The following is a 23,536-nucleotide window of genomic DNA, read 5'->3' on the forward strand; positions in this document are numbered from 1 at the left end:
GTTTCACTGTAACATCTTACCTTTGTATTTTCTGAAAATAATTAGATGATTGGGTTTGCTATTTTTTATTGGACCTAGGGGAAAAAACACTGAACATTATATATCTGAAATGCCCATTCTTTCATTCTGTATAAATCATTACCAGTTTGTATTTCTTACTTTTTCCCTTTTATGACAGATCATAAAACTTCTTATGATGTTTTACAGGAAGAATTCTAAAACATGTGTCACCTTTTGTGCATGCTCTCTGCTCCATGTATACATACAAATAAAAGGCAGTATATCCCATGGGGCTCCTGTTTGAACAGAAACTTAAAGCAACCTTGATTTCTGTTTGTATATCTGTTCAGTTTTGTATAGGATTGGATTCCAACTTAACGAAGGTTGGGGAGCACTGCACCTTATTTGCAAACTTGAAGCTAAAGCCCGTATTCATGAACTATTCAACAAACAATTTTCAGATAGCATTTCCATGATTTGTGCCAAGGATTATTTATAACAAAATTATGTTTTCCCTTAGGCATCTGTGAACAGTTGGTCCTATTTATTTCTGTGTTTTATCCATCATCTTTGGAGGATTGAAAAAAAGTGATGGATGAAATTACATGAAAATTGAAACAAAATAGTAAAGCAAGCCCTGGGGGTAAACTCACTCTCATTGTAAATAGAGTACTTTGGTAAACTTGTTCTGATTTGTTCTGTAAGATGGTGCTAATTACAGATTTCTAAGTTCAGTTAATTTTATTTTAAAAAACATCATGGGGAATATTCTAATGAGAACATCTGTTGAGCACACAGTGAGCCAAAAACTAGGCTGAGCCAAAATTCAATTGAATGGAGGTGTAGCTTGGTTTTGGTGTAGGTTTTAGTCTTGAATTTGCTTAGGTCAGTGTGTGTGTAAACTTTAAACTCCTCCTCCTTTCTCACCCCCAAGTAAAATTGACGCTTTCCCCCCACATCTGTGCTGTGCAGCACCCTACTTTACGTGAAAAACCTGTTCTATATATGCAACAGTGTTTCCCACAGAAAATACAAGAGGGCATAAAAGGTACAACATTCCCATGTTAGGCCAGAGTGATATGAACACAAGTGTTTAAGTGCACGTCTGTTTGTCCACAGTTCACCTATTTATTGTGGGAAACATTGGTATGCACATAGGATTAGGTTTCCCATATTAAAAAAATCTCAGCGTTTTCGTATCCTAAACACTATTTGACTATGTTTATCACCAGCACAGAGGAGGAACAAACAACCATTTAGGTTAAATAATCAGTGACACAAGTTTCCAGAGACATACATTTAAGTCATGGCGATTTCATTTGGTCAAAACCATATTCACCAAACTTGAAACTTTATTATACTCTCTTCTCTGCCCTTTGTGGTCATTGTGGGGACTCCAAGGCAATCACTCATCGATCTATCTATCCAACTGTCAACAGCTAATTTAATGTTCTTTAAAGTGTCACTTAACCTTGAATGATGTTGGCCTAAGTCCTTATAGACTTCAGGCTAGACGTCAACTGGCATTATTTCTTCTACTGGCCAAAACAACGCACTTTGAGAGCTGCAATCTTCTGCTGCTTATTTTCCCAGGGTTCAAACTTTTCTAATTAAACTGAATGTTAATCAAAACAGCAGAAAAATGGGCAAATTGTATTTAAAAGGCTGGTGTCTTACACCATTCCAAAAATATTTGGGGCACGTAAAAAGAATTCTGGAGCATCTTCAAGAGTGTTCTTGTTTTGATGATACATTTGACTCTTATCAAATTTAATTTTTGGTCTATTCTATTCTCATCCTCTTAATGTAACCCATTGGTGCCAAAAATCTTGAAGTCACCTAGTCACAGAGGAAATGCTCTTTGATATCCTACAAATTTTACACAGGCTACTGAACAGCAAAAACCATTGCCAGCAAAGCTGGTAACTAAAAATCATGGATGTACAGAAGATCTGCAGCTGACTTCTTATATATCTTTTGATTCTATCTTCAAATCAGCAAACGATGGGCCCTTTGCCATGGGCTCACTTCCTCCAGATGTTCGTCTTTATAGAGATCCCTTTTAGAGATTTCTGGATACCTTTTTATTAAGAAAAAAACAACCCTCCAGTTTTCAGAAACTCCCTTTTAGGTATTTTTCATTCCTTTCACTTTGCTTTGGTTGTATTTTCATAGGATTTTATTGATACATGTAAAGGGTCTTGTGCTCATATGTACTTTATCTGAATAAGCTGTATCAACCCAAAGATTGAAAAAGCCCAGTCTACGTTTCTCTGTTGTGACAGTTTTCATGGGCTTCAACCTTCCTCCTCACAAAACTTCAGTTCTCTTTCAGTGTGAATGATTCTGAAATCAACTATAGCCTGTTTATATAGCCAAATGCCCAGGGAGCACTCTGCCATTTGGGTATTTTTACTTAAGCTCCAAATCTAGCCCTGCTGTGTATGGGTTGCAACTAACAAAGTCATTGTGCGAGCAGAATGACTTCGGCTTGCACAACATAACTTCCCCTTTTTCTCCATCTTTCCACCACCCCTCAAACATGCCTGTTGCTCTCTCCCAGATCTGCTCTGGGGTTTACACCAGCCTGCCTGGAGGCAACTCAGCAGTCAGAGCATTAACAAAAGCAGGAAGGTGTGAACACACAACACTGCTTCTAGCTGCCAGTTTTTAAATGACTGTTTCATTTAAAGTATTTGTTTTGACCTTACGAAGCCCTATACAGCCCATGACCCTACCACCTAAAGGGCCACCTCTTCCCATATGAACCTGCTATGGCCATCCGAAGCCCTTCTCTCTACCCCAGCTCCAAAAGACAGACACAGGCCTTCTCTATAGCAACTCCCTTCTCTAGAAAACTCTCCATGATAAAAGAAAGGCATGCCTGGCACCAACTTCACTTTAATTATGCAGTAGATAAAAATGTTTCTATTCATTCCAGTCGTTCCGGACAGCTTTATTATACTGATACTGCAGTTCTTCAATCCGGGCTTTACTGTGTGTTTTTATAAATGTTAGTGCACCGGGATTGCTCATTGTTTTAACATGTTTTATTGTATGAGAGAGAGAGAGAGAGAGAATCACTTTGAGACTTTTTAGTATTGTGTGATATTTTTTATTTTAAAAAAAATCACAACAAGGCTCTGCCCCACACAAGGGAATGATGAATGAGAGGGTGGACAGCAAAGCAAGGTCGAGTAAAAATTAAGAGATTTTAAAACTATTAAGCAGTTTATAAATGCTTTTAAATAAAGGAAGTTCTTAAAGTTACAGTTCTTAAAACAGTTTTACAAGGTCTGCCTCTGCAGATTCTGACTGTATAGAATAGCAACAACTTCACAGTGGTGGTGGCAGTTCTGCCTGAGTTGCGCTCCCTAGAGGTACCCCCTTCTCCCCCATCCTGCCCATCAGATCCAGGAGCAGAGCAGATGACAGTGCCCAGGGCAGGAGGATAGGGCAGCTCCCTGCCCCACAGTCAGAAAGCTGACTTGATGATGGTAAAAGAAATCAGAGTAAACACAGCATTCTCCTTTGCACCTATCCATCATTTCAACATGCCTATATGTCTCCTTTCGCCTGTCACACACTTTAAAATTCCTGTTGGAGTAAAACCAACAACTTGGTTCCTTTGTTGTTATATTTTAACTTATTTGGCATAACAAAAGTTAAATCTTTCTCAAATCAGACCTTTTTGATAGATGCACACCCTACATTCTAACAGTAACATAAGCCCTTATTTGTAGTTAAATTATGATGTATTACATTTTTGTGCATTTTGTTATATTATAATCTGAGCCTTTTCACACTTAATAAGGGACCAGTGTTCTCAACCATGTTAGGTTGAAGGTTATCATCTTAAATTGACTCTCATACTCTCCAAAAACCAGGGAAGCTTAGTTGTTGCTCTTCATTTCGTTTCATGATCTGCATTGGTTTCATTTGCTATATTAGGCACTTATAGGAAGCTCCTTCAGAACAGAAGAACAATTAAACAAGAAAATAACAATTAATGGTAAAATCTGATCTTTTTTGCCTGCCAGTGGAACTGACATCATTGGCAGAATGAACTCCCTCAAATTTAGTCTTATTTAAAAAGACTTATTTATATTTAGTCTTATATAAAAAATTGTATATTGCTATAGTATGAAAAATATCAAAGTGGTTTACAGCAACTTATCAGTAGAAAAGACTCTATGACCTAAAAATAGAGACAATGCAAATAGTTTTCTAACCCAAGAAAATCTTCAATAAAAATTGTTTTTTAAAAAGTAGTTTACAGCTATAAAAACAAAAGAAAAAGAAAAAGTTAAAAACATATATCAATTAATACTCTTCATTGCCTGCATAGACCTGGAGGAATAGAAAAGTCTGTTGGTGGAGTACTCCACAGGACTGGGCCAATGACACTGAAGGGATGCCCTTGAGCTCCTGAGTTCTTAAATGCATCTGAATTCACAAAAGGTTGTAGTACAGCAGTAGAGCGGTAGAGTTATTCTTTGCATGCAAAAGATTCCAAGTTCAGTCACCAGCATCTAAAGGTAGGGCTTGGAGATACTATTGTCTGAAATCTTAGAGAGCCACCGCTGGTCAGTGTAGACATTACTGAGCCACATGGACCAGTGTTCTGATTCAATATGACACAGCTTCTTATGTTTCAAATATTGCTGGTTTGTTAAATATTTGTTACTGGATAACTGGCTCAGAACTGAAGTTGCAAATGCTTTTGTTTAACGTGATGTGGGGAGGAAGAGGTGTTCCCGTTTAAAAACAACATAGTTCTAAAGCAACACCACAGCAGTGTTCTTTTCAAATAATGTTTATCCTGGAGGTATGCAACTTTTAATATAACTGTATGAAAACAAGTGTGTTCTTTCCTGCTGAGTTCCTTTTCTTCCCTGCATTTCCTCTGAAGAGTGGGAAGCTGGCATTGCCTGAGTGTAGTAAACAAGAAATTTTAATAAGGCTGTTTTATATTTTGACATGTCCAATTACTCGTGAAAATGTTGCCCTTGCATTTTAAGCAGCAGGACGCTTATTCACTCCCCTGCTTCAGATAGCTACATTTACAGGCAATGAAGGAAAAATCCTTAAGGCTAGAACACAGTTTAAAGAGAATAAAACCCACATCAAAGGATGAACTAATGGATTGCTGTAATGCTTACTATCTTGCGTTCCCAAAGGGAATAGGAATGGCAGTAGCTATGTATCCACACACAGTGTTGATTACATCCTTTATGGTCAATGAGAGTTCCTGTTTTATGTTCATAAACTGAATCTGATAACTGTTTTTAAGATACATATGTGTGGCTGCGTGTGGATTTGTGTTTGTATGTGTATTTCTTTGATTCTCCATGCAAGATACAAAATTATTGCACTTTAAATGGAGATGGCAGTCGTTCCAAGCTACTCAGCTCACTGTTTCAGTTGGTTGTGCTGGGTGAAAAAACTCTGCAGCAGCGCAGTAGAGACATTCCTTTATAAGCAGTTCTGTTTGTTAAATAGAAATCCTGCGGAAACATTTGACCCCTCACGCCTTGCTGCTTTTCAATTCAGCTGTGAGGCCTTTGCCATGGAATTATTTATCAGGGCCTTTAATTGCATGTGGGACAGTTGATAAATTTGAGTGCATTGTGCATCACATCACGTTAGGAAACATCCCAGATGCTCATGTATAAGCCAGGAGTCATGGTGCATTTGAGTAAATAGCCCTCCATCTGCTTCTGAGGACCACTGCTGAGTAGCGATATGCACTCCTAATGGAGTTGTCTTAGCCTCCTGTGTCAGCTGCGCAGTAGGAGGTAGGGCCCAGTTCGTTTGAAGGAGTACAGCGATTGTATCCTATAATCCTTCTGGTTATTACCTCCAATATGAACAGACCTTTGGGGATGTACCATTTATGCCAATTCCATTTTTTTCTTTTAAAAAAAGAAATAATGGCAGACAACTTCCTTTTCTTCGGAACTAGCCATGGGGAAGTATAGTCTATTGTGGCACAGAACCAAAATAATTAGCTAGTATGGTAGACATGCAAATACCCAGTGGTCTTGATATCCAAGCCACTGGCAAATTTAATCTGGATGAACATACATCTGTGGTGAAAGTGTGCAGGAGTAGAAAGGCACAGGGTACTGGCAGAACATTTCATTTATACTTGTTAGCTTAGATTGCTATATAGTTCCGTAGGATTTTCAGCAAAACACACTGCCCACTTTTATTGCTGAAACACAGTCACTAAACAATTCAGTTTTCCAGAAAGTCAAGTCCTAATAATTGCAGAGAGGCAAACCTTCCCCCCAGATGATTGAGCTGTTTCTTAAATGTAGTATGTGACAATTTGTCACCAGGAGGTCCTCCTAGGGATAGTGAAACACTTCAGTTGAACTGTCTGTGTTTTCAGCACTGGGGAGAATTCTGAGTGGCAAGAAAGACTGTTGCCTGCAATATCCCCAGGATATATCCTGTAAGTGGGTTTTGGGAGCCTCCAAGAAGAATTGAAGACTAGAGCCAAGGAAATAGGGATAAGCAACTAATAAGCTATCTCATTGAGCATTGTCTTTATTTCTGCCCTTGTGCATAAGTGCCCATATAAATCTGCCTATATGCATTGTTCAGATGAGAATGTAGGTGTGTTGCAACTTCAGTGGTGTATATCCAAAATCAGAGTGTAACTAATAGTGGGGGAAACACATCAAGAGCGATGTTTCTTACGGGCTACCAGATTATTTTTATAAAGAATATATCCACCCTGCTTTGTGAAGCAATACATCTTGTCTCTGGGATAAGCCTGCCATTTTCTCAGTGTTTAGCCCTTATGGAGTCTGTCAAATTTATTCAGATTTGTGTTTGTACATTTTGTTTTAAGACAATCCAACTCCCTAGCACTCAGTTCTGTTTTTAATAGTGGGACCTTATCTTACTTAACCACAGCAGCCCCGTTATTCAACATGTGCCAAGTAGTTTCAGAAATGACACCACTCAGCAAGTCCATTACCGAACTGCCAGGGATAGTAAATGGCTTGCACCTTGAGTTCTGTTTACAGTAAGTCACGTAAAAAGTGCATTTCTTCTATAAATGGTTGAGTTTATAAGGCCTTTAAACAAGGGACAGCTTACACATTATCAACTTGGCAAGTCAGATACCAGAGCTTACACTTTAATTAGGCATTGCTAGAATAGCCGTTGCTGCACAGTTTGCATTCCAGAGGCTAAGATACACAAAGAGCCCTCTCACACATTTTATTGGAATCTTCTTGATAAAGTCACAGTGAATATTGTGCTATAAATCCTGCTGAAAGGGGACCCTGGGCCTTTGCCTGTCCGTGCAGTGGAATTTGGGTTTTAACTTATTTGCTAGTTTGCCTTCATTATGAATTTCTAATGGCCTGCTCAGTTCAAGGTTTTCTGCATAAAGAATTAAGAGGGTCTGCAGCTATTACTGTGAACCTGAAGATGGTGATAGGCCAGCCTTTGGCTTCAAAAGTTAGTGTGCTATATGCAGACACTATTAGAACCTAAATGGGAAAAGGGTAGCAGAGGAAGCAAAACTGTTGGGAGGCAGAAAGAAGCATTCAAACTCAGAACAATAATGTATTGGTATTTTTATACATTTAAAACTGATGATGGACAGCTTTGAATATTATAATGTTACAGTAATAAGTGGGGCCTGCTACACACTGTTTCTTGGTGAAGTACTTCTGTTCCTTGTTTCAGCCAAGCAGCTATGATTTTTCCATTCTCCCTCATTTCTCTCTCTCTCCAGCAGTCAAGTCAGCATTTTTTACTTCCTAAGTACACTCAGTTACCATCGGCCTGTTTTAGATATCTTCTCCTTCACCCTGCTTTGGGGAGTTTTTTTCATTTAAAAAACAAACCCCACAATGTGTACTTCTGCAAGGCTTGGGCTTCCCACTGTAATTTCCCTCGTGTGTTTGGATGGTACCATTTTGGCCACATAAGGATAGGCAGTCAGAGAATGCATTTGCAAATAGTATATGTAGGATATGTAGGTTAGTAATAATGGGTGAAGATAAGGCTGGCATATGCATGCTGCCAGAGAATATCCTTGGCAGCAGAAAGCAGCATGAAGCCTGGGGCCTGAGAGGGAAGAGATTTGGCCTTTGGTAGACTCTTTCCCCCCCCCCCTCCCCAAGGAATCCTTTTGGCAGGGAGGGGAAACTTCCTTTTGACACTAAAGGGATGAAGTAAAATTGACCTTCTGAGAAACTTCAGAACCATTTGCACTCAGGTCTTATTTCAATACAGTAATGCAATCAAACTCCGCTCTAAGTAAAATGGGTTGTGATGGTGTCTTTTAGCATTGGATCATACTTTCAGCCCGAGACAACACATAAGGATTGCACACTTGGAGAATGGTTTGCTCTGAGCTGCACTGAGACCTCGTTCATATGAGTTTTCCCTTGCTTTTTCAAGGAGGAGAATCACACAATTGGCAGTTTGCCCAGGGGGTTGGTTCACTGCACACTATCTGTTCGGCGGAGTGAAGGTCCTCAGGCTTCTATTCCCACCACACTTTCACCTCACACGTGTGAACTGGGGCTTCCTTATACAGTAGTATAGGTTCTAGTGAAAGCTTTTTTGGGGGGTGTAGGAAAGCTAAGTTGGTGTACAGATTAGAAGAGCAGTTTTTTCTGTTCATCATTCCAATCCTTAAATTTCTTTGTAGTGCCCTGCCTTATGCTTAGTCCCTATCCTAATAAAAAACATTCGTGAAAATGTATTGGTCCAGCACTGAATTATGTAAGCATGAAAAACAGACTGGTCTGTTTTCAGAAAACAAAGTGACTACTTTAAACCTAGCTGACTTGTTTATAGTGCTCTCAAGTCACTAATTCTGGGCAGAGGAGATGGAACATCTGCAACTCACATTGGTTAGGATCTGGGAAAGCTAATTGCCTCCAATTTGGTTAAAATACAGTGTCAATTACATTTTCAAACAACAGCTTCTATACTCTGTTGACAGCAAAGCTGGGGTGCCATGCATTGAGCTATTTCCTTGCTTAGAAAAAAGTGAATTCACACGGCTATGTGATATTTTACCACAGCCAATATTTATTCCTTTGCAAATAAGTAGACTTGCTGGCAACTGCAGTAACATAGCTTGGAGTAGAAATGCCATCTCGAGGGTCCAAGGGACACTTTGCTTCTCCAAACTTTTTCATTCAGATTGGATCACTAAAAAAAACCAATCAAGGTTATTTAAATAATTATGTGGGCTTTTTTTAAAAAAAGATTCTAAGTTTTTGATGAATGTATTTCCTGAAAAGCATGCATACTGATAGGTTGCTGAAACAATTAAATTACACAGCTTTACTATTTGTACAATAACCAATATAATACATAATGATTTATTTACAATACTTTATGTCAGAAATCAGATTTAAGAGATTTGAGTGTTGGGTTTAGTATCCTTTGTTAAATTAATAATTTTTCTCTAGCCAGATTATTTTTAAGATGCTATATCATTAGTTTAGTTTAGTTTAGTTTAGTTTATTGTTACGGTACTCGACCAGCATAATATACTAGTATACTAGACCATTTTTAAACATCCATACTAAGCATGTCTATACATTAGACATTCCTTATCTCAACACAGCAGACAAATGACTGGGAAGGAGCAACGCTACCACAATATCCTCTTTGGTAGTCTGCACATCTGCTATTTCATGCTAAGTCATATTTGGCTTATTGTTATGTGTTATCCATGAATTGTCTGCAAGTTAACAGAAATGCACCATTGTGTTGGGATGTTCGGCCTACTGTCCATGCTCCATCTCTCTCCAACAATCAAGATAAATCAAGACCACCTTCAAGTTATTACTGATGAGTCTGGATTGCCATGTAGACAAAAAGAGATATTAACAGCTCAAGAGTGCTTCTTTTCTAAGCCTGAGCACATCAAAGACATCTCTGCCTTTTCAGACAATTGGTTGTTAAATCTTTTTATCAGGAGATAAAATATTATGATGACCGTCAAAATTCCTTACTTAAGTGCTTTTAAGCATGGAGCCATTTATTACGTCCCTATGGAGTTTTAGGAGCTCCACTTTACCACTTGGTAGAACTAGCCCCCTTCTCAGCTAGAAGGATGTATGCAATTATCAATATCTTTGTTGCATGTTTGTACTATTTCGGGAGTTTACAACCCAGCTTAAATTTTTTAGCAAAAGCATTTTAGCTGTAGTTATTTAGAGATAGTTATGTAGAGGTAGTTTAGAGGGATATTCTTCTGAATTTCCTCATTCCCCCTGCCCCCTCCCCGCCACCCAAGCAGTTTTCAAAATTATATATTCACCTACCTGTACTACTTTCAGGTATTCCATAGCCTGCCGAGGACATTTTTTTCTGCAGTGTAAGGTCTGGTTGAACTCTAACCCCAAATATATTCCAAGATATTTTTTTCATGTGGTTATGAATATTTGCAGCCAGCATGAAGTAGTTGATGGTAAAGTACAATGAAGAAACGGGGGGAGGGGGGGCATTGTCCTAAAACAGAAATCAAAGGGGGAAAGAGTTGCTTGAGATACTTTTTCCTAGCTGTCCTCGATCTCTATCCGTTTTATAAGTGTGTTTTACCTCTAATGCCTGAGGATCTTAATAATTCTGCATTTAATACATTGAAAACTGAAAAGTCTGTACAGATTACAACAATGACAGATTTGGGGTTCTTTATTTGCCTTACTATTGCCTGGTGGCTTGAAGCCAAATATTATAGCTGAGATGCTCAGTACTCTGCCAAGAACTTGCATAGAGGGCTTTCTGCTGCATCTTGCCCTTCTTGACCTGGCACCAACTACTATTTTGAGAAGATTAATACAACACTAGATGTCCAAGAGCAGGCATACCACTAATTTATTTCTAACGTAGAGAGGGAGTTAAATAATTCATGGGAAAGAGTTGACAGGATTTCTCATTTTTGTCCCTCCCTCCAAGGGCAGCACCGTCTCTCAGGCTTTAGGCATGAGTGGCCGAGAGGGACTCCTCCTCCCAATGCCCTGGATTGATGGAAGGAAGCCTGAGATCTCAATTAAAGCTGTAATTTAGTTTTGCATTTCAATTTTAAAACCAAACAGCCTCCAGCCTTTTTCATGAGTCATGAACCTTTTTGCATGAGCGAGTGAGGAAATAAGTGAATATGCATATTAGTATTTTTTCCTCCTCTTGTAATGCCCACTTTGTTTGCTTAAATGAGTGCCCTTTTACTTCATTACACTGTTGGTTAATGTAATTCTGTGTCTTTGCAAGAGCAGATCCCATCATCAGTTTTCCTGATTGTTCATAAGCGGTTGAAAGCCAGGGAAAGATGGTGGCAAAAAGTGCGACACCAGCTTTCCTGCTTTTAAAGGCTGTAATTGATATTGCCTCTGTGTCCCCCATCAAGCAAGAAAAGGTAGCTTTAGCAATAAATCTGTAATCCTTGTGCTTATAGTTTTTTCTCCCTTTTAATTAGAAGATATATCTCATTAGACAAGAAGGAAATTTCTGATTAAAACCAGTAATTGAATGTAAAAACATATTTTTCCCTGTCTGTGTTTAAGCGTTTTGTAGGTGACAAGCACCACATACAGCTTCATTAAATGATTACATAATGTGCAATTTTACAACGGTTTTGATTTAAAGCTTTGGGTCTATTTGTTGAATGGCTGATAGTCACACACAGATGGGCTGTTGATCTGCTGTAATTCTGACACTATGTGCCTATAACAAGAGTTAGTTTATGGACTTCAGGTTTTTGTTTATTTTTTTCAAAACAAACAAACAAAAAAATCTTCCACGAAACAGCTACTGGTATGAGGAATATTTCTTCCAGATTTAGTTTCACTTTTATTATTTTTATTACTAGATTATTCTTCCCTTCTGAAAATACTAGTAAATGTGGTTTGCATTACTCCAGATGTAAATATAACTGCCTCAAAAGATGTGCTGAGCAAGTTGCTGTGTGCTTTCAGCACTGAGGAATTGCCAGGATTTGATTTTTTGTGGTGGCGCCTTAATTTGTTATGAATGTTGCCTTCATTGTAATTTTCAAGTTAGTCCAAACCTTGTGGAGGCAAGCAGATACATCTGTGTGTGGAGACAGGCTAATGCCAACCTACCCCATGGGAATTGTGGGGAAGTAAAGATGACGATGGCTAGGGTTGTACCATGTCATGGTTAAGTGTTGCTCTACCTCTAGTTAATGACTCGTTCTTTTGCTTACAGTTAAGATCTGTCTATGCTTTTCTATCCTGTTTGGTTGCTTCTTCCTAGTTCTTTACATAAGTAGATGTGTTGTTTTATCAGTTTGCTTGTACTGATTATGTTGTTTGTGTTGGTTTGCAGATACTCTGCATGTCTTTTCAAAGCACATTTACTCAAGCGGATTCTTTATTTTATTTTATTTCCCCCCATTGTGTGCACATGTTCACACTACCACCACAAAGCTGAAACTAAATGAAGGGAATCCTTCTCCGTCAAAAGTTTTAACTTGACACAAACCCCACCCAGCAGCCAGCATAAACTAATGTGACTTTGCATATATCACAGTACAGTCTCTATGTAAAGGGGAGGGAGCATCTTCAGATACACCAAAATATAAATGAAAATAAAGAATGCAGATGTACTTCAGGCCCACAAAATCTGCAAGTGTTTAAATATTTCAAATATAAACATTTCCTATCTGGAGGAAAAGCAGGAAAAACACACTGGACCTTAAAATGTAACTCTAACCATGCAACTCTGCAGTTCAAGGAAACACTTTCCCCACTCAACAGCACCAGAGATGACCTTCCAACCACATGGGTGATTCAGTATTTCTCAAGACAGTAGGTTCAGGTGTGTTGGATTCATGCATGCTGGGAACTTGTGATGACAGACTTGTGATACACCGCAGTAGTGCATCCACAGGTGATGCTGACACAAAGAGTTTCAAGAGTCAGACAGAGTGCCTGCCAGCAGAACTTATCTCCAGGGTTCCAAGAGGCAGTTTTAATTTTTATAAAACAAAGGATATAGGTGCCTACTGGAAGGGATGTTTGTTTGATAGCAAAATGGCCAAAGATGCCACGTGTTTGTTCTTTTAAAAAGTAGGTGTATGCACTTGGTGGGACAATCAGTACCAGGCAATGCACAAGAGCCATTTGTGTTGTAAATTAATGAGTGACAGGGTACTGCCCTGGTTGCATTTTGATGTGGAAAAGATTACCCTATCATATCCAAAAGTACTCCTATATTTATTTCTAACCAAGGTTGAGACTGGTAAGGTTCTCCCTCTCAATCCATTACACCTCCTTGTGGATGCCTATCTCCCTCTGAAATTTGAACAATTATGTCACTTCAGGAAGTGTTTCCTTGTACTGTAGGTGAGTGTTCTATATGGCTCAGGTGGCAAAGATCCTGGTGGTACTATCTGTAATTGTGCAAAATCATAAAAGTCATAAATTTTGAAAATTAGTGGGCATTGTATATTTGATTTAGATCTTTAAATATCCTTCCTTGGGCATGAGGACTGATGACTTACAAAAAAAAAAGTTTAGATAATAAAATTCTGGAGTTGGATGTGTGGGTGGACATCTGCTCATAGATCAGGGCTTTCTCATCTCCCCTTTCCCAGTGTAGACCCCCCCCCCGGGGGGGGGAAGAGACTTTAAAAATGTTATTGAGAATTAGAAGACACCCCAGAGTGATGTTGAGTGTGGTAAGAAGTGGAAATAAAGAACGTCCCCTATGCAAACAGACATGCATTTCTCTCACAAATGCCTTTAGGTTCAAGTACTGAAACATACATACATCTGAAATAAAATGATAACTATATGACTTCTCTAACAGTAAAGGCATCAGTTATCTGTAGAAATTATTGAAATTTCACCATCCATGAACCTGCTGTGGAAAAGGTGTCTAGAGCTCTAGAACAGGCATCCCCAGACTTCGGCCCTCCCGATGTTTTGGACTACAATTCCCATCTTCCCCAACCACTGGTCCTGTTAGCTAGGGATCATGGGAGTTGTAGGCCGAAACATCTGGAGGGCCGCAGTTTGGGGATGCCTGCTCTAGAACAACTGCATACTTGATGCATTGAGAGCAGTGCAAAGATGCAGGTCTTTGCTTTTAGAAGAGGTCACAATGTTACCTTGTGAAAAGTTGTTTCTAAAGAACGTAGAGCTTTCAAAACTTGTCCACAACACCGCTCTGCAAGTGTGAACAGTACAGTGGTGTGGTAATTATGCCCAAACATCCCCTACAGATGTACTTAATGTGGTTTAGCTTTGCTTACGTGAATGTAGCCGAAACTGTAGGAGGGACGCAGCCTTTCAAGTCTGAACAGCATTATATGAGACAATGTTGACAAGGGGAAAAATAGGCTTGTGAAGTCTGTTTGCATTTATAACTAATTGAAGGTTATATGCCTAACACTTCTGCCTCAGAAACCAATATGTGAATACATTGTTCAAATGAATCATCAAATTGAAAACCTTTCCAGCATCATTAAGGCTTCTATTTTTCATTCATGTTCTGTCTTCACAACAACTTGTTTGGTGATTCTGCCTTTCCTAATCAGTGTGGGGTTGACATTTTAAAAAATGTGCTCACAATGACTCTTTTTATTACAATAAACTGTTTTGACAGTGTTGTACGCAGATGAAATTTCTGTCTTGGGGAGCATCCATCTCACCTTTACTGCCATGCTACCACTTACCTGTTGGTGCAGAACATAATGAAAGCGAAGTTAATTTAAAATTGTTCCTGTTGTCAGCAGCAACAATGAAACTATAGCTTTGGGGGAGAGAAGTGTTTCATTGCTGGTGTACCTGCAACCGAAAAGTACAGTGGTACCTCCGGGTGCAAACTTAATCCATTCCGGAGGTCCATTTGTAACCGGAAACCGCTCGTAACATGAGGCGCACTTTCCCTAATGGCACCTCCTCCTGCTGCTGCTGCTGCCGGACCGCGTAACCCGAAAAATTCGTAAGGGGGACAGTTCACAACACAAGGTACCACTGGAAGGAAGGAAGGAAGGAAGGAAGGAAGGAAGGAAGGAAGGAAGGAAGGAAGGAAGGAAGGAAGGAAGGAAGGCTGATTAAAAGCAAATGTGTAGACTAGCACTGGCAGCTGGTTAGGGGCATTTGCCTGGTTGGTGCTATTTTGTCTCATTGTGGATAGCTGTCTCAATGCATGTGTTAAAGAGTATGCCATGGAGCACTATGGAATATGAATACAGTCTCAGGGTTGTTGTCTAGCCTGTTAGGTAGGAGTCTAGATAAAGAACAGGTTTTTGTTTTGTTTTTTACTATTGTTTTACCCTTATGCTCTCTCTTTTTAGGTTTTTTTATTATTACTATTCTTTTATAGAAGCTGCTGTGGGAACTGGAAAAATGAGCTAAGACCATGTTAGATAAATTAAAATACTTATACGGTCAAGAGATTTGTTAGCAAGATAGGGATAATTCATCCTTAATGCACCATCTGCTGCCACATATTGGAGTCTGGGTGATCTGTGTAGTTATCTGAAGCCTACGCAATTATGGCTTTCTTAACATTTTATCTTGCAATCCCTTCCGCGCTTACCTGGGTGTAAGTCCCATCAAACTCACTGCAGCTTTCTTCTGAGGAGACATTTGTGATGATGTTGCTATCAGTTCTCCCAAAGTGGGGCAGAGTGCCTGATTTTCTGAAAGTGCCGGTCTTCACTTTGAGTTGACTTCAGTTTTGGATAAGCTGCCTTGAACATGTCAACAATTAAGAGTCCATTTTGGAACAAGGTGGTGTGCAACAAAGTTGCTATGTACGGTGCTTGATTCAACATACCATTTCTTCCATTTGAAGGCTCAGGGCTGTGCTGCCAAATGAAATAGCAGTGCTCAAGCACAAAGCCCTGGCATTTTGTCTCTCACAAATGGGGCCCTTTTATGCTGCTGATGTTGTCACTCCTGTTCAGATGGAGGTATACATGTACCCATTAGTGAGATTCCATTATTTATTATAATAAAATAATAATCAAAATTCCATAATATTGGAAAGTTGAATTGCACACAGCATTTCCTTGAATGCACTTAAGAGTTAAACGACCGTGTGCACGCATGCATGCCTACATCTCAATTTATGCAGCAGAGAAAGTGTAATAAGGGCTGAGAAGTTAATCAATGCCTGTTTTTAGGCTTAATTTATGGATGTCCAATCTGTAGCTTCCTCGACCTCCAATTTCATTTCTTAATTATGTTTGAAAAGGAGAAGCCTGTTTTCACCAACTGTGTTGTCTGCCAGTTCCTATAGATCGAACTTTCTTTCTTTCTTCTCTTTCTTTCATGGCATGGTGAGAGCAGCTGAGCAATACATTGTGATGGACCCAGATAAATTCAGAAACAAGTCCATGATCATGTTGCTATTCAGCAGTGGAAGACAGTATTTAGCTGTCTCAAAACAATAAAATATAAACATAGTTTAACCAGTTCATTGTAACAAAAGTCCTTGATTCAAAGGATTTATAGTCTCACATGAATTAGGTGCCAAAAAAAAAGCCTCTGTGGTTTTGTTTTGGTTTTGTAATACGACTGCTGTCCACTGCCCAGGATGAGTAGAGTTCCATATGAATGCATAACAACTGTGCAGGGCATGGATACTTGATTCTTACTCACAAGGGATTGCCTTCCCACCAAAACTATCATTGAATGGTTCTTTCCCAGACTGACAGACAATTTTTGGGAAGCCCTGCTGTGTCAGTGGCAGCTTGATCTAAATGAGAAGGAAAGCAGCCTTTTTATTTCACTGTTCTGCAGTCCCTGTTGATGGTATGAGGTTAGAGGGGCTCTGCCCCAGCCAAACGCTATTAGAGACAAATGTCAGTGAGCTTTGGACGGAAAAAGCTCTCTGATTATTTGCTCCATTCAGGCGTATCTTTCCCCAGTAAGCTTTTAGTCACTCCCACTGCCTGTGAGATGTAATCCTTGCAGAGCCAAAGGGGAGGCATGTTGCATATTCCTTAAGATTACATGGTGTACTGAATAAGAGACAAACAGTGGCTCTTAGCTATGCAAAGGTCATCGGCTTCCTTGACACAGGTAGCTTCTCCTTCCTGCCATAATCTGATGGTGATTTAAATAATAGTAATAATAATAGGCAGCATCTTTTTAAACTAAGCTGGCTGTGCAGAAGCAGAGGCCTACGAAAATGTAGAAGGGAGCCCCCATAGCTCAGTGGAAGAGCGAATTCCATTTTATTTTCATTTTATTTTTGTACCCTATCCTTCAACAGGCTCCTGTTATGCCTCCCATGCATCGTTTTCCACATTCAATTCTTGGTATATTGTGTTTAATAGGAGCTGAATGAGCAGGGCTGGGAAAGACCTTTGCCCGAGACCTCAAAGATCCACTGCCAGTCCAAATAGACCAGTGGCATATGTTCATAATTTGATTTCTGGAATAGTGCCTCTGTTGTCTACTATGCAGGCAGCAAAAGCAGCTCTCAAGGTAGACACACTGGATACTGCTATGGCCCTGGGTACGGTATGTTCTGTGTTCTAAAATGTGCAGCTGTTTCTCTGTGCTTCCTTTCTTGAAGTGCAGTGAAAAAAATGTAGGGTGGCATATGCTGCACTCTGGCTCATCTATATGTAGCTTATGAAGGGCCCTGGCTTGGTAAGTGTGAAAAGCAAGTGAAATAACCTGTTCTGTAAAGTAACAATATTCTTTGTCTTCAGCAGAAGCTGGTTGTGTGCCCTTGGGCACTCTTGAGGTGGTAGTTCAGAGCACTGCCAAAGACAAGGCAGCTGTGCAAATTTTCATAGAATTTACTTGTTTTGTGAAGATGAGCTGGCTTTGACAGCCTTTTGCCTTACAGGGTGGTACATCAGGCACACCGCGTATATCCGTTCATACCTCATCAAAGTTCTCTCCTAACTCCCGATTACAGCCATTCACACACACACACACACACACCCCTAGTGATTTTAGAAATGGATAAAACACACCAGCTGGATCATCAGGTCCCAGGCTATGTCTGCAAACAGGGGGGGAAATCTGCTTATGACTTGTCAACAGAGCAGATGTTACACTAAGGGAAATGGAACATATTGTCCCCCATGGGATCTGTCACTGTCACACAGGTACTCTTCAGAGTGTGACTGCATTGAATTTCCAAGGACGGGTGGGGAAAAAGTGCCCCTATTTTTCTATTGCACACTGTGAAAAAAAGTCTCCCCTTCTGGAATTAAATATTGCAGAGTCAGTAGTGCAGAATATTGTTTCCTGGATGAAAGAAGCCTTTCCAAATTCCAGATGCAAACATCTTGTTCATGTAGAAAGTGCTTTGAGATTTATATCTCCCTAGCATGAACATGGCTTTTAATATTAGGCCTTTAGTTGTACATCACCTATTGCAATAGCAAAGGATATTTGCACATTACAGCTTCTAGGGTCAATTTAGTAATATGGAAAATTGATAAATAACAGTCGGCCGTATTACAGGCAAGTAGTTGTGTTTTTCCAGAAAAATCTCTCAAGCCCTATAATACTGGCTTTCACAGAGTGTTCTGCCAGCTCCTCAAAGAGTTGTCACTTGACTTGTTTTTATACCACATGAAGTGGTGCAAACCTAAGAAAGGCATGTCCAGAGCGTAAATAGATATAAAAAATATAATTCATATATTTTAAAGCAAGTTCTGCATTCACAAGACAAGAGTTTCCATTTGGATTTTAATGTTTTCATGTTCACTTAGTCTGGAGAGATTCTTTTGGAGCTCATCCCAATCCCTTTTTGTTTTAAGCACCCTGAACAATTTGGTATCACCCGACATGGCTACTCACCACTAACTCTAGATCACATTAATCCACTTTATGAAAATTGAAAAGGGGGGAACTTACCGTTATCGTCTGCTTCAAAAAAAAAACACGTTTCGGAAGTGTGTCTGAACAATTGAGGAACATGCTTTTAAAAAATGTTTCAATCTCCTGTTTTTGCTACTTTCCATTTCAACAGTGTTCAAAGTACAGCATCCTTTATAGCTCATCTGAAGTGGCAACAAAATTCCCTGTCTTTTTCTCTTCCCTTCCCTCTGAACTTCATCACCAGTCCATTCAGCTATCTTTACACAGATACTTGAGCCAAGTGATCAAGTGATGAGCTTGCCTCCATTTCCAAGGTGCTAGATTCACATGACAAAACTCTGCCACTTGTTAACTAATGTTGTTGTGTAAATATAGGTCTAAGTGTTACAAGGTCAGTCCTTGAATGGGTTCACTGAAAGCTGCATGTATTCAAAAGAACATTTTTTTCTTGGCTCAGAAGCTTGTAAGAAAAATCTGATAAACATTGCATTCCACTAAATTAAATCAGCAAAATCCACAATTGGGTTTGTAAAGCTGGTAAAATCATGTTCCAGCTTATCAAATTGTTGGCCTGGTCCATTTAATTAAAAGTTAAATTGAAGGCAGACATTTGTTCCTTCTCAGCATTCTAATGTGATCTGTGCACATCCATGCTTAGGCTTATTTTGCAATTGTGTATAAAACACTATGAGGTGACTGGTCTGTGTGGGGCTATAAAAATCTACACCCAACATTTAGATGCTTTATTAAAAATAGTTTCTTCCCCACTGTCAAGAGCTGACGTAGCCAGATCTGGAGCTTTAGTGAAACCCATAGTTTAAGCTTCTAGGATTCTGATACATTCTGCTAAATCGGGGCAATAAATTTTGAACACAAATTTCTGTTGAAAGTATTACATTGTGTAATTAAAGCTTGGATAATATGTAGACATGTTTCTTGCACTATGCTATATAGAATGTAATAGTTGTGTGTGTGTGTCTCTAGGTGAATGTTTAGCTTTAACATGCCTAATGGCAACTTCCATATACACCTGCCTAAATTCCCAGGTAGGGAAGCTTTGCTGCCTATATAGCTACCTCAAATTCCCTCAACGCCTCCTTGCAGGAGCGAGAAGACAAAAGCTAAGTCGAGATCAGTCTGCATTGGACTGCACCAGACCTGTTTTGCCTGCAGGTCAAATTTGCGGATTGTTCTCTGTACACCACTGAAGAAGTTATGCTGTACAGTAGTAGATTTTTGCTAAATGTACATTCATTCTGTGGTTATCCCTGTTGCCCAATTTAAGATTTCTTAATAAAAAAGAATTATCAGGAAAGCATTGGATAAAAAGATAACTAATAAAAATCTGCCCTCAGATCCTCCTTTCACTAACATGTTTCTACATTTTCTTGTTTGTTTGTTTGTTTCTTCTTTTTTACAGCCCTTTGCTTGCTGTGTCTTTTGCTGCCTCCTGTGCAGTTCCAGGAATAGCTCTGCTCACCTTTGGAGTAAATCCTCTTACTGCAGCCCTGGGAGCCTTCAACATCATCCTGTATACATGCTGTTACACACCGCTGAAAAGAATTAGCATTGTCAATACATGGGTAGGAGCTGTGGTTGGTGCTATTCCCCCAATTATGGGTTGGACAGCAGCAACCGGCAGTCTGGATGCAGGTGAGAATTACTTGGGGTGGGGTGGGAATGGGACCATGAGGAGGAAGAGAATTGAGTGTCTTCTTCTTAGGACCAATTGAAAGTTACTATACTGTGGGAATGAGTACTGGTTTCACATATGACTTCATTCCCAATAGAGAGCTTTCTTTTTAACCAATGCCCACTGGTTTCATTCACATTATTTCGGATCTGCATATTTCATGGTGTACCGCATGACTCTCTCTTCCACTGACTTGGCATTTTGCAGTCAGTCAAAAAACTAAGACTATCTTAGGTTCAGGACCCATTCAGTTCTTTGAATCTCAGAACCAGTGATATTTATGGGCAAAGCCTTCAAGAATGGGATTGCAGAGTGGCAGCTTCTCTGCTATCACAAAAAATAGGATCTTGTGGAGAGGGGGGGAGGGTCAGTCTACAGAACAAGGTAGCAAATCTTTAGAAGGTATGACCTCTGGTGGGGGAGGGGGCTTGTAGCAGTGAGTAATTCAAGCCTTAAAAACGCATAGAGATGGGTTTGTGACAGGTGAGTAGACTTCAATCTGTAAGACCTCAATCATTTTATTATGGCCATAGGCCAACAGGGGTGTGTAGACTGCATAATGACTTGCCTACCTGGTGCAAAGGTTGTGGAAGTCACGTTTCATCTAGTTAGACTGGTAGATACTGTCAGAGTGAAGGTGACAGTCATGGTGCATGTCAGCACCAGTGAAATGGGGAAATGTAGTTGTGCAGTATTGGAAGCAAACTTTAGGTGGGTAAGCAAGAAGCTGAAATTCAGAACTTCCAGAATTGCTTCCTCCAGAATTCTACCTGTCCTATTTGCAGTGCCAGGTAGACAGGCAAAGCTGAGGCATTTCAATGCATGCCTAAGATTGCAGTGTCAAAGGACAGCTTTTGATATCTTAGGCGGTGGAGAAGGTTTTGTAATAAGCCAAGCATATACAAAAGGGACAGGTTCTGCTTGAACCAAAAAGGAGCCAGGCTGCTAGCACTTAGGATCAAAACAATGGCAGAGAGTTGGAATAAACTGACTGTTCTCACAGTGGAGGGATGAGAAAAGTGTGTTCTATTAGAACCTGTACTTTTTAACATGCTCATAATTAAACTTGCATTGGAGCTGAGCAGTGGACACAGGTGGCGCTGTGGTCTAAACCACTGAGCCTCTTGGGCTTGCTGATCAGAAGGTCGGTGGTTCAAATCCCCGCGACAGGGTGAGCTCCTGTTGCTTGGCCCCAGTGCCTACCAACCTAGCAGTTCGAAAGCACGCCCAAAAGTGCAAGTAGATAAATAGGTACTGCTCCGGTGGGAGAAAATGGCGTTTCTGTACGCTGCTCTGGTTTCCATGTTTCGTTGCGGCAGAAGCAGCTTAGTCATGCTGGCCACATGACCCGGACAAACGCTGGCTCCCTCCGCCTGTAAAGTGAGATGAGCGCCGCAACCCCAGAATCATCCATGACTGGACTTAACTGTTAAGGGTCCTTTACCTTTTAGTGAGGTGGCCAAGTGGTGAAAACAAAAAAAGAATTTCAAAGAGTTCCAAAATAATCTTTCTTAACTGGGTGAATTGGCAATAAAATGAGAAGTGCAGTTCAGTGTAAGTCAGCATGAAGTGACTTACATCGGGGCAAAACATCCTTAATTCTCCTAACCACTATCCCTCTTCAGCTGCTGAAGACTAGGGCTTAAAAGTCTGAAATATGGGAGCCTGGGTCTGTGCATGTAGGCACAGGATTCTAAACCACTCAAGGAGCCCTCAGATCTTCAGGACACAGGGCAGGGCCACAGAGTGCAGCCCTGTTCTCTCTCTTGGTTGTACCAACCTTACTATATGCTTGTGAAACATGGACCACTTATAAACGCTAACTCCAACTCCTCGAAAGATTCCATCAACGGTGTCTCAAGATCACCAGTGTTGAAGCAATGATTCTTCAACATCAGCTTCATTGGACTAGTCATGTTGTACGGATGCCTGATGATCGTCTTCCAAAGCAACTACTCTATTCCAAATTTAAAAATGGAAAGCGTAATGCTGGTGGCCAGAAAAGAGGTTTAAAGACTGTCTCAAGGCAAATCTTTAAAAATGTAGCATAAACACTGACAACTGGGAAACACTGGCCTGTGAGCGCTCCAGTTGGAGAACAGCCTTTACCAAAGGTGTCATGGGCTTTGAAGACACTCAATCTCAGGACGCAAGGGAGAAACGTGCTAAGAGGAAGGCATGCTTGGCAAATCCACACCGTGATCAGCACTGTGCTGATCCAGAATTGGCCTCCACAGTCACTTACGGACTCATTGTTAAACCCGTGTTTATGGAAGACAATCTTACTCAGCTACAAGTGATCGCCAAAGAAGATGATCTCTTGGTTGTAATCATGTGAAGGGATAATGATTGAAGAGAGCTGCTAAGTTGGCCTTGGTGGCCCCCGAATAGCAGTTGCTAGGGAACAATTGTCCTGCTTTGGAGCTTCCCATCGCTCCAAAAGTGAGCCAGTACTAACCCTCATACTAATAATGCTGCAAATGGACAACCTTTGTTGAGATCACAACTTGGGATGGAAGGATTAAAGCTGCAGGTCTCTCCCCTGCACCTATCACTATATATATATATATATATATATATATATATATATATATATATATATATATATATATAACAACTTGCAATGCTTCCAAGTGATGCATTGAGTGTTGTGTGCAGTTTGGCCCTCAGGCATATGTAAGTGCAAGCCTTTATCCTACTCTCCCTCTTCTGTGCTCACATGCTCTGTGTTTCTACAGGAACTATTCATCACCGAGTCAGCCAAAAGTCAACCAGGATTATGTGACTCCTCCTAATTTGAAGATCAAACATAACCTTCGGTTTTGCAGTGCTCTTGTGATTCTCTTTGCAGTGTGAGTCACGATAGGATCTCAGATTCATGCAAAAAGATCAGAGGAATGTTGTGTTAGCTCAGTGGGCATGCTCCTTTCGTTGATGCTGCTGCTTTTGAAGCAAAGGCTACAGAGACCTGAAAATGCAGGGTCAGTCTAATGAAGCTTCCTGAGGTGACCAGCCTTTTGGGGGGCAT

The 23,536-nt window shown here is 40.1% G+C and overlaps 1 protein-coding gene across 2 annotated transcripts in view; it reads left to right on the forward strand.

Annotated features, from left to right (window-relative positions):
- Positions 1 to 23,536, forward strand: part of COX10 (cytochrome c oxidase assembly factor heme A:farnesyltransferase COX10) — a 95,964-nt gene that overhangs the window by 60,504 nt on the left and 11,924 nt on the right. For both annotated transcript variants that reach the window (XM_035104664.3, XM_088661652.1), the window contains exon 6: positions 20,236 to 20,468. In XM_035104664.3, coding sequence (XP_034960555.1) covers positions 20,236 to 20,468 — 233 coding nt within the window. The remainder of the gene's footprint in view (positions 1 to 20,235; positions 20,469 to 23,536) is intronic.

The sequence above is a fragment of the Zootoca vivipara genome, chromosome 2, assembly GCF_965207765.1.
Source record: "Zootoca vivipara chromosome 2, rZooViv2.hap1.1, whole genome shotgun sequence".
NCBI lineage: Eukaryota > Metazoa > Chordata > Lepidosauria > Squamata > Lacertidae > Zootoca > Zootoca vivipara.